This window comes from Alosa pseudoharengus, unplaced genomic scaffold, assembly GCF_046254945.1.
Source record: "Alosa pseudoharengus isolate Yale_2024_CS ecotype anadromous, Long Island Sound unplaced genomic scaffold, YU_APseudo_1.1 YU_APseudo_1.1_scf_5, whole genome shotgun sequence".
Classification (NCBI taxonomy): domain Eukaryota; kingdom Metazoa; phylum Chordata; class Actinopteri; order Clupeiformes; family Clupeidae; genus Alosa; species Alosa pseudoharengus.
Window position 1 is genome coordinate 31,208,050 of NW_027468837.1, and position 18,674 is coordinate 31,226,723.

General features: G+C 46.7%; 1 protein-coding gene across 2 annotated transcripts in view; it reads left to right on the forward strand.

The window, feature by feature from the left end:
* Positions 1-18,674, forward strand: part of srpk1b (SRSF protein kinase 1b) — a 54,004-nt gene that overhangs the window by 10,217 nt on the left and 25,113 nt on the right. For both annotated transcript variants that reach the window (XM_076267670.1, XM_076267671.1), the window contains exon 3: positions 17,888-18,003. In XM_076267670.1, the coding sequence (XP_076123785.1) occupies positions 17,888-18,003 (116 nt within the window). The remainder of the gene's footprint in view (positions 1-17,887; positions 18,004-18,674) is intronic.

The following is an 18,674-nucleotide window of genomic DNA, read 5'->3' on the forward strand; positions in this document are numbered from 1 at the left end:
GAGAGAGAGAGAGAGAGAGAGAGTGAGTGAGTGTGAGCGTCCCCTCATTAGATTAGATTAGATATTGTCATTGTACAAGAAATGCACTGAAATCTCATGGAGTATAAATCTCAGTTACAGGATGCTCACAGCATGACACACACACACACACACTTATGGACATATTCTCACATATTAAAGACATATTCATAAGATGCATATTCACATTTACTCATGTGCATGCCATGCACACATGTACACACACACACACACACACACACGGACACAGGCCGATGCAGATTATTGAAAAATGGCAAAAATCTATCTGATAAATGGACCTTTAGTAGTGGAGTGTTTCACTGTTTGGAACATCAGAATGTGTTCCTACACAGACAGAAGTTAAGTGGTCATGCTCCTGTAATTGATAGCAACACATCAACACATTTACCAAGGGGTTTCAATTAGACTTGTTTGGGTTGGTTTGCTTCATGACATCACTTGTGCCCTACCCCCAATCCCCCCCCCCCCCACCACACACACACACACCCCGGAAACCCAACACCCCCCCCCCCCACACACACACACACACACACACACACACCAGAAACCCAACACCTGTTCCCTCCCTCCTCCACACACTCCCAACAGCCTGTACTGTGGTTTTGTGTTATGCAACAAAACGTAATGAGGTAGTAATATAATGTATTAGGGTCATAAATGGAATAGAACAGTAATGTGCGCCCAATGAGTCTCTTGCCCAGAAGGGCTAGTCTCATTTTTCCCCATGGGGATACACACACACTCACACACTCACGCATTCTCACACACACACACACACACACAGAGATGCATGCGCATGCGCATGCACACACACACACACACACTCTCACACACACACTCACTCATTCTCACACACACACACACACACACTCACACACACACTCACTCATTCTCACACACACACAGATGCATGTGCATGCACACACACACACACACACACACACACACACACACAGAGGCAACACCCACCCATCCAGGCACACAGATGTATATTTGCATTGTTGCTATGTAAAGTGTATTGAGGACGTTTGTTGCAACATCTTAATCCAAATACAGACAGACAGACAGACAGACAGGCAAACAAAGACTCACATTCTTCATTTCTTTTATGGTCAAACCGAGATGCTGCATATTGAAGTTCTGAGTGTGCCACGACACTTCTAATCTCAAGTCTTCATTTACCATGGTGAGCCCCTCACAAGGTGTGCGTTCACCATCATCAAACAAACCGAGATGCTGCACACACACATCATTCTGTGGTCAACCGACTGACACAAACATTATTCTCTGGTCAACCGACTGACACGCACGCACGCACGCACGCACACACACACACACACACACACACACACACAGAGATATGAATGCAATAATGCATGGAGCCTCTGTGGTGAATCCAGAATGTGGCAGATGAGCCGATATACCTATGGGGACAGGCTACACTAATGAGAAGCTTGGGGAGTTTGTGTGTGTGTGTGTGTGTGTGCGCATTTCCCTGAATACTTGTTTGATGATTTATGTGGTTTTGTAGTGTGTGCGTGTTTGTTTATGGTGTGTGTGTGTGTGTGTGTGTGCTGGCTGGCATGCGGAGAGGAAGCTCTAATGAGTGGATCAGCAGCTCTATGATCCTCAGCCCTCCTCAGGGCAGGTGGACTCCAGCACCAGCCTCAGGAGAGAGGGAGGGAGAGGGAGGGAGAGAGAGAGGGAGGGAGGGAGGGAGAGGGATGGAATGAAGGAGGGAGGGAATTAGAGAGAGAAGAGAGAGTGAGGGAGAAGGAGGGAGGGAATTGGAGAGAGAAGAGAGAGTGAGGGAGAAGGAGGGAGGGAATTGGAGAGAGAAGAGAGAGTGAGGGAGAAGGAGGGAATGAGGGAGAGAAGAGAGAGTGAGGGAGAAGGAGGGAGAGTGAGAAGGAGGTAGAAGGAGAGAGAGAGTGAGTGGGAAGAAGGGAGAGAGTGAAAGAAAGAAAGAAAGAAAGGGAGAAAGCAGAATAAAAAAGGTGAGAGAGAGAGGGAGAATGGAGAGAGCGAGAGAATGCAATGGAGAGAGAGCGAGAGAATGCAATGGAGAGAGAGAGCGAGAGAATGCAATGGAGAGAGAGGAAAATAGCAGAGGGCGACCAAGAGAGAGAAAAGGGAAGAGCGGTAGTGCAGAGAGAGAGAGAGAAAAGGATGTAGAGAAAAGGAAGGAAAGATGGAGGGAAAAGAGAAGGATCAGGAGCAAAAGGGGGGAAGAGGAAGAGATGTGCAGAGGGAAAAGAGGAAAAGAGATGGATTGAAATATAAAGAGTGATAGAGGTGGGAGAGAGCGGGAAAAGAAAGAGGAGAAGAATAGAGAGGGAAAGGGAAGAATAGAAAGAGATAGGAAAGAGTGGAAAGAGAAAGGGAAGAATAGAGACAGAGAATAGAGTGAGAAAGGGAAGAGAGCTGAGAATGACGGAGAAGAAAATGCAATGAAGGAGAGAAATGAAAGAGAGGTGGAAAAGAAGTGTGGAGGAGGAGAGAGAGGGAGATAGGAGAGGAAGGGTTAGATGAAATGACAAGATGGGGAGAGAGAAAAGAGAGAGATAGAGAGATGTTTTGAAGGAGGAGGATGCTGTGTGATTCACCTGCAATGCAGTTCTACACTGCCTCAGCCAATCACAGCACAGCACTGGAGAGAGTGGGCGGAGCTTCTGCCTGACATCAACGGAGGGGAGCTCTGATTGAGCAAGTAAGGGAGATGGAGAGAGAGAGTTAGAGAGAGAGATGGAGGGAGGGAGAGAGAGAGACATGGAGGGAGGGAGGGAGAGAGAAAGAGAGAGAGATGGAGGGAGGGAGGGAGGGAGAGAGAAAGAGAGAGAGATGGAGGGAGAGAGGAGTGCAGGAGAGCGCGACTGCGAATAAACGAGCACAGAGGAGGGAGTGAGAGCAAGAGCAGGAGCACTGGATCCTCCTCACTCTTCCACTCTGTGTGTCTGGAGTCTCTCTCACACACACACACACACACACACACCCTGGTGTGGACCCCCCCACTCTGAGCCTGTGGGCTGTGTGTGGTGGGGCGCTAGTTCATGGCTCTCTCCCCCTACCCTCCCTCATCGCCAGAACTCATGGGCATCCGAGCATCCTGCAGGTAAGCTCCCTGTGCGCGTGTGTGTGTGTGTGTGTGTGTGAGAGAGGGAGAGAGAGAGACTGTGACTGTGTGTGAAGCTGCATATGGATTTGTGCATGTTAAATACGCATGTTGTCCTTGTTTGTAAACATGAATGTATGAACGTGTGCATGTGTGTGTGTGTGCGCGTATGCCTTGTCTGTATTTAACAGGTGGGTCTGAGCGCCGTGTGTGTGTAGAGTTTTGCGGCGGAGCCTCTGAACCGCTGGGTTCTGTTTTGGAGGTGGGGTTCGGTTCCTTCGTCTGGAACTGGTGCTGGAGTTGGAGCGGGATTCAGATCAGGGAAGTGGGGGGTGTTTGGGGACGCATGAGAAGGGCCATGAGTATGGGGGCGCTGGGGCATTAGGGAGATGGAGGTAGGGGTGGCTGGGGTATTGGGGAGATGGAGGTAGGGGTGGCTGGGGTATTGGGGAGACGCAGCATTGGCTGGGGCACTGGGACGGTCGTGGGTTAGGGAGAGCGGCTTCTTTTGGGGAGGGGGGGGGGTAGAATGTGGTGGAGGGTAACTTCTTTCTGTCTGTGCCCCCTGTCTTTTTGTTGGTGCATGGCCTGAAAGATGGGGGGGGGGGGGGGCTTCTGGTCTAATGCCTCTGTCCATCACACATAGTGCCAGTCTGGTTGGAGGAGAGACGGGGTGGACCGGGCCATCACAAACTGATTGGACCATCTGAGAGAGATTAGATGGAGTATGGAGTGTGTGTGTGTGTGTGTGTGTGACAGAGAGAGACAGAGAGAAAGCGAGAGAGACGTGTGTGTGTGTGTTCATGATAGAGTGAGAGAGAGGGGTGAGAGTGCCTTTTATTGTGTTGGAAGAGAAGGGGGGAGAATAAAGACTTTAAGAAAGCATTGGGTGCCTCAGAGACAGACAGCTTCTTAGAGATGCCAGGAGAGAGGAGCGTCAGAGCGGATGAATGAATGCAGTGTGTGTGTGTGTGTGTGTGTGTGTGTGTGTGAGAGAGAGAGAAAATTTCGCAGCAGGTGCCCTTGCGCAGTGTGTGTGTGTTATGTCATCTGTCTTGTGTGCGTATTCCCCTGTTGGTTGTTCATCAGACTCAGCTGACTCTCTCTAGACAGTCTAGGCTGACAATCAAGAAAATCACATTCAGTGCCTCAGAATAGCTGTGTGAGTGTGTGTGTGTGTGTGTGAGAGGTGGTGGTGGTGGAGTGTATGTTTGTTTGTATTCATTGTGCATTTTTGTGTGTGTGTCAAAGTGAGAAAAAACCAAGTGCGTGTGTGTGTATAACATGTTTGTGAAAAAGACTGAGATGCAGAGAAAGATGGTGTGTGTGTATGTGTGGAGAGAGAAAGAGAGAGAGTGAGTGAAAGCGAGGATGTCCTGCTTTTGAACTCCCAGAGGTTAGTTCTAGTCAGTGCGTTGCTGCAGAACCCCTACCACACACACACACACACACACACACACACACATACGCCTCAGGAGAAGGTGTGGCTAGAGGTACCGGTATGGACTTCTCGGTGGAAAGATGCGTTTTGGGAGATGGAGTTTTCTCAGATTGTGCAAGGTCTTGGTGATGTAGCTTTTGCAGTCTGAATTAGCGGAGTTGAACTCCAGCCACTGAATCAGGTGAATTGATTTTCTGACTGAATCGATGGAGTTGAACTTTGGACTAAATGGACTGAGTTGAACTCTCGCTTAATTGAACAGCAGAAGAGTGGACGTTAACTATGAGATGCCTGAAGTTTGTGTGTGTGTGCGCGTCTCCCAGAATAGGAGTTGTGAAATGTGTGTTTATGTGTTTATGGGAAGGGGTATATATTGGGCTACCAAAGGATCATATTGAAGTGTGTGTGTGTGTGTGTGTGTGTTTGTGTATGTGTGTAGGGAAGGGAGGGAAACTAGGCGGGGGGGGGGGGGGGGGTGTATGGTGTGTGTTATGTTATATGTTATATGTGATATGTGTGAGGCTGTGTATATCCTTCATGGAATGTAATGATGTGTGTGAAAAAGACTCTATACTATACTGTATGTACGCTAGAGGTGCATTGGTGACTGCATTTGTGATATTTAACCCTGTCACACTCCGCACTGTCTCATTGGTCTCCTGCTGGCATTCTGCAGAGGCTCTGGACATGCTCAACACTTAATGTCCAGCTCCTCTACACTCTCTCTCTCTCTCTCTCTCTCTCTCTCTCTCTCTACCCTTTCTAGTCTTTCTCACCCTCTTCCTCTTTCTCAGTTCAATTCAAATGCTCTATTGGCATGATACATTATATGTTGTATTGCCAAAGCATTCACATTCTATCCATCACTCCATCTCTTCTCTCGATCTCTCTGTGTCATCTCTCTTTTCCATGTCTCTGGTGTTGTAGCGCTAATCTGTGTTATTGGCTCGAGTTTTTCCTCGTCAGTGTTACCAAAGCAGACACATCAGCACTGAGAAGAGAATGTGAGAGAATGAAGGCAAGGCTGCTGGAGTTAGATAACACTCACTCCTGTTCTCCATTTTCTTTCCCCCTCTTCCTATCTGTAATGTCGCTGTCATTTGCTTTTCAGATTGTTGTGTGTGTCTGTATGTCTGTGTATGCGTACATGTATGTGTGTGCGTATGTGTATGTGTCCGTATGTGTGTGCGTATGTGTGTGTGTGTGTGTGTGTGTGTGTGTGTGCGTGCTCAGTCTCAGCAGTGACTGGTTGCTAAGGATGTCTATTTGAAATAGAAACCTCCCACACACAAGCTCTGACCTGCAGCACAGCACAGAGAAAAAGAGGGAGCGGGAGAGAGGGAAAAGAAAGAAGGAGAAATGGAGTGGAGGGGGAATAGAGGAAGAAGGGAGAGAAACAGATGACAAGTGCTTACCTGCAGAGGGATGAGTCAGAATGGAGAGACACGGAAAAAGAGTGGAAGAGTGACCAAGGTATTCTGGGTTGAGTTCAAACTAGACACATGTTGCAAATATGTTTGATTCAACACAATCAGTGGTGCCTGGAACGCTTTGTTGCTTGTGCAAGCACGGCTGAGGTCATTGTTTGCTTTCTTTTCAAAATGTTTTCTGAATCTATTTTTAATTTCCTTCAGGTGGACACACAGTGGACACTGCCCCTCTCTCTCTGCACACATGTCCACACTGATAGGAAAGCACCTCTGTCTCTTTAATATGGCGTGCTCTATACGTGGCCCTCTTTAATATGGCATGCTCTACACATGGCCCTCTTTAATATGGCATGCTCTACACATGGCCCTCTTTAATATGGCGTGCTCTACACATGGTCCTCTTTCATATGGCGTGCTCTACACATGGTCCTCTTTCATATGGCGTGCTCTACACATGGTCCTCTTTAATATGGCGTGCTCTACACATGGGCCTCTTTAATATGGCGTGCTCTATACATGGGCCTCTTTAATATGCCGTGCTCTACACATGGGCCTCTTTAATATGGTGTGCTCTACACATGGTCCTCTACACGTGGTATTCTTTAATATGGCGTGCTCTACACATGCTCTGTACGTGCCCCTTATTAATATGGCAAGCTCTATACGTGGCCCTCTTTATACGTGGCATGCTCTATATGTGGTCCATGCACCTCTGCCTCTTTAATATGGCAGGCTCTAAGTTATACCAAAGTCCTTTTAGGCAAGTCCCTCCACTCAGTGGCCATATGGCAACGCTTTTTGGGCACTCGTCGGGCATCCATTTCGGCAGAAATGCGCGTGCGCAAGGCTTCACGACACCAATCTTGCTCCAGCGGCGAGTTCACAACACATCATTGGCACGATGTCTTCACAACACACCACATGATTGGCTCAATGTACTGTATTTACATGTTGACGTTTTGCCGAGGAAGGGGTGTGATATGTGTAGACAACGGCCATATTGGCGTGACAAACTAGCCCCATGCATTTCTATGGAGGATTTTTTGAGTGCTGTGTCTCCTTATTAGAAAGTCTCTGGTTATACTCTATATACTACCTCAAAAGCTTGTTGCATGTTGTTGTGCAACTAAGCATGTCGTTCAAACTGGAATCTGTAGCAAACTAGTACAAAGCGTTTTGTTTTTGAATTTCCCCAGGTGAGGAGTGATCACAAAGTTGGATGAAGAAAGAAGGGAAGATGGAGGAAGGAGAGGAAGATGGATAGTGAGAGTGGAGGGATGGAGGGAGGGAGGGGAATGACCACACTGTAGACAGAATAAGATGGAGAGTCGAGAGGAAGATGGATAGTGAGAGTGGAGAAAGGGATGGATAGAGAGATGGAGTAAGGGAAGGAGGGATGGGTGGATGGAATGAGGGAGGGCTGGATAGATGGAGTGAGGGAGGGATGGGAATGGCCATACTGCAGACATAATAAGTAATGATTAAGTCAGAGAGAGAGAGAGAGATTTTAGAGAGACAGGAACAGGAAGAGCAGAAGAAGAGAACGAGATGCACAGATGGAGAGGGAGAGGGATGGAGAGACAGAAAGCTTTTATAGGTGGAATTAAAAGAGGAATTAAAAGCATGGCTGAGCAATTCCATTCAATTCAATCAAATGCATTTGTCCCTGAAGGGCCATCACAAAGAAAGCAGACTGGAGCAGACCTACGTCGGTGTATTAGCTGATATATACTGATTTGACTGATTTTGGCCATCAGCAAATTAGTATGACATTTATCCATGACTGAGGCTGATGTTTATCTGTTTGGTTGCATCAAGTCTGCAGTAGTTAAATGTTGTTATTCGTGGACTTGGGCATTCAGAGATGCCCGAGATTCAGAGACCATTTTTGTTTCCTAAACAAAAATGAAGTAAACAAACAAACAAATATCGGTATCAGCATCAGTTATCCGCCAAATTGTTATTTTAAACATTGGTATCGGTATTCATTCAGAATTTCACTATCAGTGCATGCCTAAAGCAGACATAAGGCCTGCCACCTGCTACCTTTGTATTCAAGCTGGTCAGTGCTAACAGTCTAGACATTTCTCAACAATGTAACAATGTAGCAAAGTAACCCTGTCTGGAGATTACTGAGGGTAAGCCATCATTATTTTCGAAGTCTTTTTCCTTTGACTTCTCTCATTTCTGTCAATAAACCTGCAGGTCTTTTCCTCTTTATTGACCAACAGAGGCTCATAATTGTCCTAGACAAGCGTATTGAAAAGCTTTGAGGACCCAAGAGCGCTTCACAGATGTCTCTGGTCACATTGATCAGGGCTCTGTCGAAAAGGAGTCCTCAGCCTAGTCTGAGAAGTTTTTTTTTTTACTTTCCAAGCCCAGGGCTCCCTTGGAAAAAGAAAAATGTAAAATCTCAATGGGACTCACCTGGTAAGATAAAGGATAAATAAAATAAAAATAGAATAAAAATAAAATGGTTATGGCTCAGCTGTTTCTTTCCCTGGAGGTCGTTGCTGCTGCTCATATCTGGGGAGAATGTTGTTTTCCGGGAAGACTAATAACAGCAGTGTGTTAAGTGTGATCTGATGCGATGGTGAATAACAGCAGTGTGTTAAGTGTGATCTGATGCGATGGTGAATAACAGCGGTGTGTTAAGTGTGATCTGATGCGATGGTGAATAACAGCGGTGTGTTAAGTGTGATCTGATGCGATGGTGAATAACAGCGGTCTGATGCGATGGTGAATAACAGCGGTGTGTTAAGTGTGATCTGATGCGATGGGAGGCTGTCTGTGTCTGCCATGATGGCTGCCGTCTCGTTGAGTTTCAGAGACGGAACACTCTCTCCGACCCCTCAGACCATCGTCCCTCTGCGCCTCATCAGCATCATCATAATTCATCTCTCCATCATTCTCCCCTCCTTCATATCCGTCTCCGTCCTTCCCTCTCTCCATCCCTCCCTCTCTCCATCCCTCCCTCTCTCCATCCCTCCCTCTCTATCCCTCCTCCTCTATTCAGTGCCTGGCCTAGTCTCTGATGAGAGTCCATGAGGGAGCACGCTGCTCTTATGCGGCCCTGTGAAATTGGCTCGTAAATTGAGCTTTTACACAGCAGCCAAGTACCTACTGAACATGCCAATGACCCCACTTAATGGCCTCAATATCTCCCCACCTCACATATCCTTCATCTTGCCACTCCACTGCTTTTCTCCTTTATTCCCCCTCCCATCTTCTCTCTCTCTCTCTCTCTCTCTCCCTCTCCCTCTCTCTCTCCCTCTCCCTCTCCCTCTCCCTCTCCCTCTCCCTCTCTCTCTCTCTCTCTCTCTCTCTCTCTCTCTCTCTCTCTCTCTCTCTCTCTCTCTCTCTCTCTCTCTCTCTCTCTCTCTCTCTCTCCCTCCCTCTCCCTCCCCCCCTTATGATTAATAAACTGTTACTGATCACACGGATGACTCCACTTAATGGCACCGTCAGCTACCTCCACCCCCCCACTGCGCTCTCCTCTCCTCCATCGGGCCTTCTCTCATCCATCCCCCTTTCCTCTCCTCCTCTGCTTATTACTGAACTGGGGAACATGCTTAAAGGGACACCAGGCAAGCCTGATGCTTTTTCTCTACGAAACTCCCCCTCGCTCGGTCTGAAGCTCTTTTCCTTTTCTTTGCATCTTCCGTCAAGGGTTTTCGCTGCTTCTTCGCCGGCTCTGCCATTATACACACGTTTGCAACAATTGCTAGCGTTGTTAGCCTGCCTCTGTGCTGTGGATGCAGGATGTAAACTGATCCTGCTTCGGTCGGCGGGTACGATACACTGAACTTGCAAGCGGGTTATTCTTCCTACAGGCAGTAGGGGCGGGTGAGAGAGTCTTCATTCGCCCTGTAATGAGTCATTTAACCATATACCGACTTGCGAAGATGAGTGAGTAACACGAAAACGTTGCCTGGTGTCCCTTTAATGGCAACTCCCACTAACCCCACACCCATCTCATTCATCCATCGTGCATCCCTCTATCCTCTCCTCCATTTCTCCATCTCTCTTCCCTCTCTCATTATGAATAAACTGTTACTCAACAACATGGTTCCTGCTGCACATGGTTAATGGCACCAGCGTCCAACCCAATTCAACCCAATTCAACCCAACTCAACCCAACTCAACCCAACCCAACCCAACCCAACTCAACTCAGTTCAACCCAACTCAACCCAACCCCCTCCCCTCCTCTTCCCCTCCTCCCCCTCCTCCGCTCTTTTCTGTTCAACATGGCTCATGGTTCCTATGTACAAATAGAATTCTAAATGAACATTGCTCTCTCTCTTCTCCTCTGCTCTCTTCATCTTATCTCTCTCCTCCTCTCCGCCTTTTTAATATTGGCCTGGTATGTCTGTGGCTCTAATACAGGGGTGGGCAACTAATTTCCCCAAGGGGCCACATGACAAACTGGGACTGTTGAGGAGGGCCGGACCCAAAGTACCGAACTCAAGTCTGAACTCAATTCTGTCCAATTCTATTCTGTTCTTGTATAACATTAAGTAAATCATATGGTTTTGTTTACTATAGTCGTAAGAACAGATGAAAATGTTAGGGAGACAAAGGAAAAACAGCAATATTTAATCTATGTCCAGTATTTAATCCTCATTCTCAAAAATGAAAGGTCATGAAAATGTGAAGGAGTCAGTACAACCGATAGGCCTGTGCCACCATTTCATCAACACTCAGCAATATTTCATCATTAAATCATTATCATTAAATTAACTCTATGCAGAATTAGACTACGAAAATGTGGAGCAGACAATAGTAGGCTGTCATTAGTTAATCAACATGCACAAAGAAAACTATTTTAAAAAGGCTATGTTTTTACTTTAACATGCACATAACTGTGATTGGTCAACTCGCTCTGTGTGTTGAGCCGGCTGCTTCAAGCAACCTGTGGGTAGTAGCATCATACTAGTTCGCTAACATAAGCTTTGCAAATAAACTCAGACATATTTTGGTTACAATTACGGGGTTATCCGATTGTAAACTGTCTATCTGCCAGTAACACTTCGTATCGCCAACGAGCAGCAGTAGGAGTTCGTTCTAACAACCTTTGCGGTGGTGAGCGACGCAGACATAAGAGACACAAAACTTTGAAAGGTTTACGCCTACGTAAAGGCGTATGCTAGGCTCTTGACTATTTTTCTTTCACGGACCTTACACGGGCCGGTCAGGGAAAGCCCACGGGCCGGATGTGGCCCGCGGGCCGTATGTTGCCCATGTATGCTCTAATAAGATGGTCTCTACTGGAGGTTGTCTATGATGTATTGCAATAAGGCGGTGATGTCCTCGCTGGAGGATTGATTTAATAAATGAATATTAAACCTCTTCTCCTCTCATCCTCTCCTCCTCTTCTCCCCTCCTCCCCTCCTCCTCTCCTCCTGCTCTAGTCCCCCTTTCTCGTTGCCTATGGCGGAAGTGGCCCCACTCTCTTTACACTGTATAATGTAAAAGCTGTGTATCTAATATAGCCATACTGTGCGCACACACTGTATAATGTAAAAGCTGCTGGTGTCTAGGTTCTGTTCTTCTCTCCTCTGTTTTCTTTTCCTCCACCAACCCCTTCTCTATCCTCCAGTCCACACCTCCACCAGCTTCTCCTCTATCCTCCACTCCACACCTCCACCAGTCCCTCTTTTATCCTCCACTCTTTCATCAGTCCCTCCTCTATCCTCCACTCCTTCATGTTTGACATGTTTGTCTGAAGTCCTCTCTGCTTAATGAAATATGTGAGTGCTGGATTCATAAGATGTGTGTGTGTGTGTGTCTGTATGTGTGTGTGTGTGTGTGTGCCTGTATATGGGCACACACTGTGTGTGTGTGTGTGTGTGTGTGTGTGTGTGTGTGTGTGTGTGTGTGCGCGTGTGTGCGTGTGTGCCTCTGTGTGGGCGTGCGTGTGTGTGTGTGTGCCTGTATGTGGGCGTGGTGGTGTGTCAGGCAGGATTCATCTCCTGTGCTTACTGCTGCTAAGTGAAGGGATGGCATTCGCAGTTATCCCTGCCACGGAGGGAGAGTGTGTCAGCATCAGTAGCAGGGTGGAATTTGCTGTTAACCCTGTTAGAGTGTGTGTGTGTGTGTGTGTGTGTGTACAGGGAACACCAGTCATCCATCTTCTTAACAGGCTTTTCACACCCTCCTCTCGAGGCAATCACTCTCTCTTTCTCAGATCAAATGCCGCTGCAGAGGCGGCTTGAATACAGATGTGTCCGTGTGCAAGCGTGTGTGAGTACGTGTGTGTATTTGTTTCTGTGTGCGGGTCCATCACATATAGTTAAGAACAATATTATTCATACCCCTGGCAAATATTCATTTAATGTTGATTTTCTCTTGACCAATATGTTTATTCTGACTGAAAATGACACTGCCTCATGCCAAAAGGTTGACAATGTGGGAGAAATATGGAATCAAAAAAAGAATCGTTTTCATTTTTTTTTAAAAATGGTGTGTGTGTTTATGCATCTGTGTGTACATCAGGGTATCTGTGTGTGAATGTGTGTGCATGTGTGTGTGTGAGTCTGCGCATTTGTGTGTGTGTGTGAATAACACTCCTGTTACATTAGCGCAGTGTTGTAACAGATCCTGAGCGTTGTTCTGTGAAAGCCAGGCGTGCAGCAGGGAGCGTGATCGATTGATCTGGGATCAATAGGGCTCTCTTTAACAGGCAGACAAATGGGATTAGATTACACCCTCACCCTGCGCCACAGCAGCTCCGTAATTAACGGAACCAGCATCGCATACCGGGCAAGGTGGAGCAGCGCTAACGCCATCCAGTGACCCGTCGGCCCACGAGGGGTCGATGGGAGTCCGTGGCACTGAATATCAGTCAGTTTGGACTTGAACTTGAACTTTAATGGTCCTTTGTTCTGCCTCTCTGCTTCCTGACTGGCACATGGGCATGCCCACTTTAAATGGCACTGCCAGCTGTGGGTTTGTTTGTGTGTGTGTGTGTGTGTCGCTGAAGCTTCACAAAGCTGAATCTTACTAACACTGGCTTAGCCAGATCACCTTCTAAACCATCACCCTAACGCAGAATTCAGTACATCTGCACAACGGTGCATTACTGAGGTTGCCTTTTTAACACACGAGTGAGTGTTTGTGGTCATTTAGCTCTTCACACACACGTTTGTAGGGGTGTCACAATTTCGATCACGATTTTAAGTCAAAATCGATCGAAATTACATCTCAATCTCTAACTTTGAACTCAAAGGTAGAATCGACGATGTAGCCACACCCCCAAGGTCACGTCCACCAAGACACAAAAACACATACGCACACACACGTGTTAAACTGCAGCGTCAACACTCCTCTAACCAACCAACCGAAATCAAAGCCCGTCTTGCTACTCTGAAATCACCGCTGTGGAAGTATTTTGTCGTTCATTCACGTCATTTAAAACTAACTTACTCAACTTAGCCAGTGAAAAGATGATCTAGTTACAGTCAAAATTACTTTAAGGCATAAAATGCACATTGATAGGTGCATATTCCATGAACACTAACCTTGGGTATCTTCGGAGTGTGCTGAAACAATCAAATTATCAATCTGTGTTGTTTCATTTCACAAGGTTTACGCCTGTGTTTTTAATGTTTGTTCTGTGTACAACCTCGTGGTTGGAATGGTTTCAAAATAAAAGTCCCCGAGACAGAATAGGAAAAGGCCAAAAGGGCAATTCCGCGCAAAACTGTCACGTCCATAACGCCAACACAATGCCATGGTATTTAGTTGCTGTCATGGATGTGACAGTTTTGCGTGGAATTGCCCAAAAGCAAATGGCATTTGAGGAATGCATTACAAGTGATATTAAAAAAGATTGAAAATGAAATCAAATCATGACTTTAAAATCGAAAATGAAATCGAATCGAGGATTTGGAAAATCGTGACACCCATACGTATGTGTGTGTGTGTTTGTGTGCTTCATTTGTTTGTCTCTGGTGTGTGTTTTTGGGCTGTGCTGTGTGTGGAGGGAGAAAGATTTGCTGATTGTGCAGGTCAGGTGAGTCCAGAGCACGCACACACACACACACACACACACACACACACATATACACATAAACACACACACACAAAGAGCCCTATTTTTCTGGGCTGCTCTTGTCATGAACATCTGCTTAATGCCATGCCTGAGGGGGGTGTGTTTGTGAGAGTGCGTGTTTGTGAGAGTGTGTGTGTGTGTGTGTGTGTGTGTGAGAGGGTGCAGCAGTAAAACTGCAGTGCCTCTCCTTCCCTACTCCGACTACTGCGTGTCTATGCTTGTGTGTCTGTGAAATATGTGAATGTTTACGTTTACGTGTGTGTGTCTGTTAGATGCAGCTGCAGTAAAGTATCAGTGTGTGTGTGTGTGTGTGTGTGTGTGTGTAAGACTGTTATTATCTCACTTCTGTGCCCTGAGCTTGACTAATGAGCAGCTTCTGTCTGCTTCCCCTAATTAAGACGAGACGCAGACGATCTCAGCCCAACGCAGTCGAGTGAGTGGTGAATGAGTTCAGCGTGTCCTGAGCGTCAGGCCAGTGGTGCACAAAAGAGCTTTGTCTGATCTTACACCGTTTCCACATCAAACACTTACCAGGACTGCTCTAGCTTGTGTGTGAATTGGTCTGTGTGTCGGTTTGTTTGTGTGTGTGTGTGTGTGTGAGAGCAAATGTGTCTCTTTACAATGACAATAAAGTTGTCTTGTTTTGTGTTGTCTTGTCTGTGTGTGTTTCTGTGTGTTGGTATATATTGATGAATATTTGCGTGTGTGTGCATTACGCACGTAAACCTGCTCTGTGTTGCCTTGTTAGGATAGTATTGAATCGGGAGGGGGCTTGAAATGTATGACCCCAGTCTGTGGTTATATCTCTCAATCTCTCTCTCTCTCTCTCTTTCTTTCTCTCTCTCTCTCTCTCTCTATGTGTGTACAGTATTTTAAAGAGTGTGTGTGTGTGTATTGCATTGGTTATTGAACAGATTCCTAAAAGTGTGGCATTATTTTTTGAACAGTACAGCACCAAATGTGTGTGTGTGTGTGCTTGCTTGTCATTAGTTATTGAAAAGTGCATGTGCTTTTAGTTATTGAACAGTACACTGAATCTTTTATGGCACAATATACGTCCTGTTCTGTACTATGCTGAGGTTGTCAAGGCATTCAGACTTTAAGGGCATACACACAATCCACAGAGTCATACAGTATTTCTTTTTCCAAGGCGTTCCCTGGGAATTCCGCTAACTAGGCTACGCATAACCTGGAGTCTTTCTTAGAAACATCGGGAGGGAGCTGCAGCTTTAAGATTGTCTGAGCAGCTATGTGGCTATGAGGAGCTATGTGGCTATGTGTCTCTGAGTGTATTGTTTTTGATATTATGGTTCGTATTTCTTTCCTTTTCTTTTGACATTTTTGTTGACGGGCCACACCGTAGCACTCCGCCCATCTGCTGATGACACAGGGCCCTTCAAAGCCTGTTTGGGTGCTCACAACACACTGTTGAAGCATCCATGGTCCAATAAAGATATTATTAGGCCATTAAAAGCAACGCTTGAGAGTGCCGTTTTCTACCTTATTTGAAAGTCTTTTTCTAACTCACCACCAATAGAGTGACTTGTTTATTTTTGCCTCCAGCGGTGTAATCCTGCATTCAGTATTCGGTACATCTGTATGGAACCTAACGTCCTGTACCTAAACGGTTCCGTATGGAACCTAACGTCCTGTACCTAAACGGTTCCGTATGGAACCTAACGTCCTGTTCCTAAACGGTTCCGTATGGAACCTAACGTCCTGTTCCTAAACGGTTCCGTATGGAACCTAACGTCCTGTACCTAAACGGTTCCGTATGGAACCTAACGTCCTGTTCCTAAACGGTTCTGTACGAATGTGTGTACCTTTACACCCCTAGTGTTCACTTTACGCTATGTGTGTGTTGCTCATGAGACTCATCAGGAGCAGTGCAGTGGTATGAACCAGTAGCGTGTCCTTGAGGGGGGGGGGGGGTGGCATCATGGCAGCCTGAGTGCTTGTCTTAAAATTAGACTGCATTTGCTGCTCTAGTTTCTCGCTTCAATGTGACATGTTTGCTTTTTTCGTCGCCAAGTCCTGTGGCTCGAAGGAAACTTGCTAAACACTCACACACACACACACACACACACACACACACACACACACACACACACACACACACACACACACCATGACAGACCCACATCCAGAGCTACATAACACTCCCGACATCAGTTTAAGATAAGACCAGTCCCGTCTAGCACAGGACCAAAGTTGTGGGAGAGCCGTGGTACATCGTGTGTGTGTGTGTGTTCAAGTTCACTGTGCTTTCCTGACTTGTATGGATGTAGTGCAGATCTGGGGAACAGTGACATTTCACTTTAGGTTCTAAAAATTCCACTGGGCTGCAGAGATGGTGTGTTGCAGTGGCATTGTGTGTGTGTGTGTGTGTGTGTGTGTGTGTGTGTGTCTGGAGAGAGCGTGCAGAGTCTCATTGCTGAGGCTGGCATGTTCGTCCTGCTCCATATTGCAACACAGAGCTGATTTTCAGTGTCTCAGCATGACACGGAGTAAGTAGTACACACAAACACGTTTTGGAATACACATGCACACACACACACAGACACACACACACACACACTTATCCTGTTTTAGATTGTAACGTGGGTGCTAATTTGGGAAGTTTCTCACCATGGCACTTAGTAAGCAGCTCGTTCACCATTCTCCATCGCCTGTGTGTGTGTGTGTGTGTGTGTGTGAGTGTGTGTGTGTGTGTGGACTGCACAGAAGACTTCAAACGGTCTTAAACACTGGCACTAATCTCCTGTTGAATAAGCCAGCGGCCTGCAGGGCCCTGTCTCATCTCCCTCGTCTCACACACACACACACACACACACACACACACACACACACACACACACACACACACAGGGCTCTCGGCGTCCGTCCAGAGAGATGGCCGCCGCTTCGTCCATCCGCCTGCACACCCGCCGTTGCCTCCAACCGAACACTTGGCACGTCTTGATCGTAACAAGGGGAGAAGAAAGCTCTCTCTCTCTCTCTCTCTCTCTCTCTCTCTCTCTGGGGATTTACAGAGAGAAAAGTGAAGGTGTTCTTTTCTTGATGGCTGAAAGAAAAGCAGGGGATAAAAAGTAATTGTGTGTTTGTGTGTGTGTGTGTGGGCGGGGGTTTTGGCCAATGTACAGTATCCTCATAATGGAGTCAAATGAAATGGTAGATTCCAAGGCCCCTTTAAGTGGGTGAGATGCGCACAGGAGGCGGCTCTATTATGCGATCTGGCCATTTAGATGTTGCATAAGCATCTTTCACTTAACCATCGCCATGTCCTGTCTTTTTCTGATGTTTTCCTCTTTCATTTTAATGTGTTTACCCAGCAATGGCCTGTTCTGGCCTTTTTCTGTATGTATGTGTATGTGTGTGTGTGTGTGTGTGTCAGGCTGGGTTGTGAGTGACCACTTTTGCTGTTTTTGATGAACAGTGTAGTGTTCTTTATTCTCATAGGACAGGTCCGAGTTTAGATGTTGTTTGATGGACAGTCCCTTTAGCTTGTGTGGGTGTGCCCCTCCCCCAAAGCCTTATTCATGCTGCCTTGTCGTCTGAGAGCAGATACACCTGTTTCAAACGTTGCTCCATTTCATCAACATCCATCCAGAATGTGGACTAAATGAACACTGACCACAGGCAGGAGACTCCGGCCTTATATTTTGAACATAAATGTTTGAAAATGTTTTATTTTTAAAATAAAATATTGACCTGCAGCTTGTTGTTCAGCTGAGTGTGTGTGTGTGTGTGTGTCTGTCTCTTGGCTAATAAGACCCGCACCTCCTACGTTTACCCCCCCCCCCCCCCCCAGGCCTGACCCCCATCCGCGGGGAGCGTCCCAGCAGACCGACTCCCCCCTCCCAGAGACAGACGAGATCCTGGGCTCAGATGACGAGGAGCAGGAGGACCCCAATGACTACTGCAAGGGTACGAGACCACACACACAAACACACACACATACACACACACCAGGGTTTCCGTTGTCCGGTAATTACCGGACATTGGCCGGGAAAAAAATGAAATGTCCGACAAAATTAAATCTCTCCGGTCAAATTGTCCAATTGAAATTGGCTAATAATCCCGTCCCCTAACGCAATCTGAATTTAAGAATAAGCCTTAATATGTAAGCCTATACGTCCTCTGGCTATGTTTTTAAATGAACAGGCTCTACCGTTTGAAAAGTAAGCCATTAAACAACACGCATAGCCTATATTTCAAATAGGAAGCGCACGCTTAAAACGTCCATGTTAAACAACGAACATGAGTGAGGCGATTCAAACATGGCCAGGCCCAGGCAGACTAGCCTTAAAAGTTTTTTCAGAGGCCAGACGCGATGGATGATGATAAATTGGTAACGTCCGAAGCCTCAGATGTCCGGTCAACTCCACCACCACCAGATAAAAAGCAGAAGTGTCGGGCGTATCTGTCGGAATCAGTGACATTGGAAGTGGAGTTGCGGCGGGTGCGGCCGCTCCGAGACACTGTCATTCTCCGTGTACACTGGACATGCAAAGTGTTCTTTACCCAAAGCATACAGTAGGCCTGTGCGTTCTCTGTCTGATCTGCAGGGCCTCCTCGACGAGGCGATTAGGCCTACT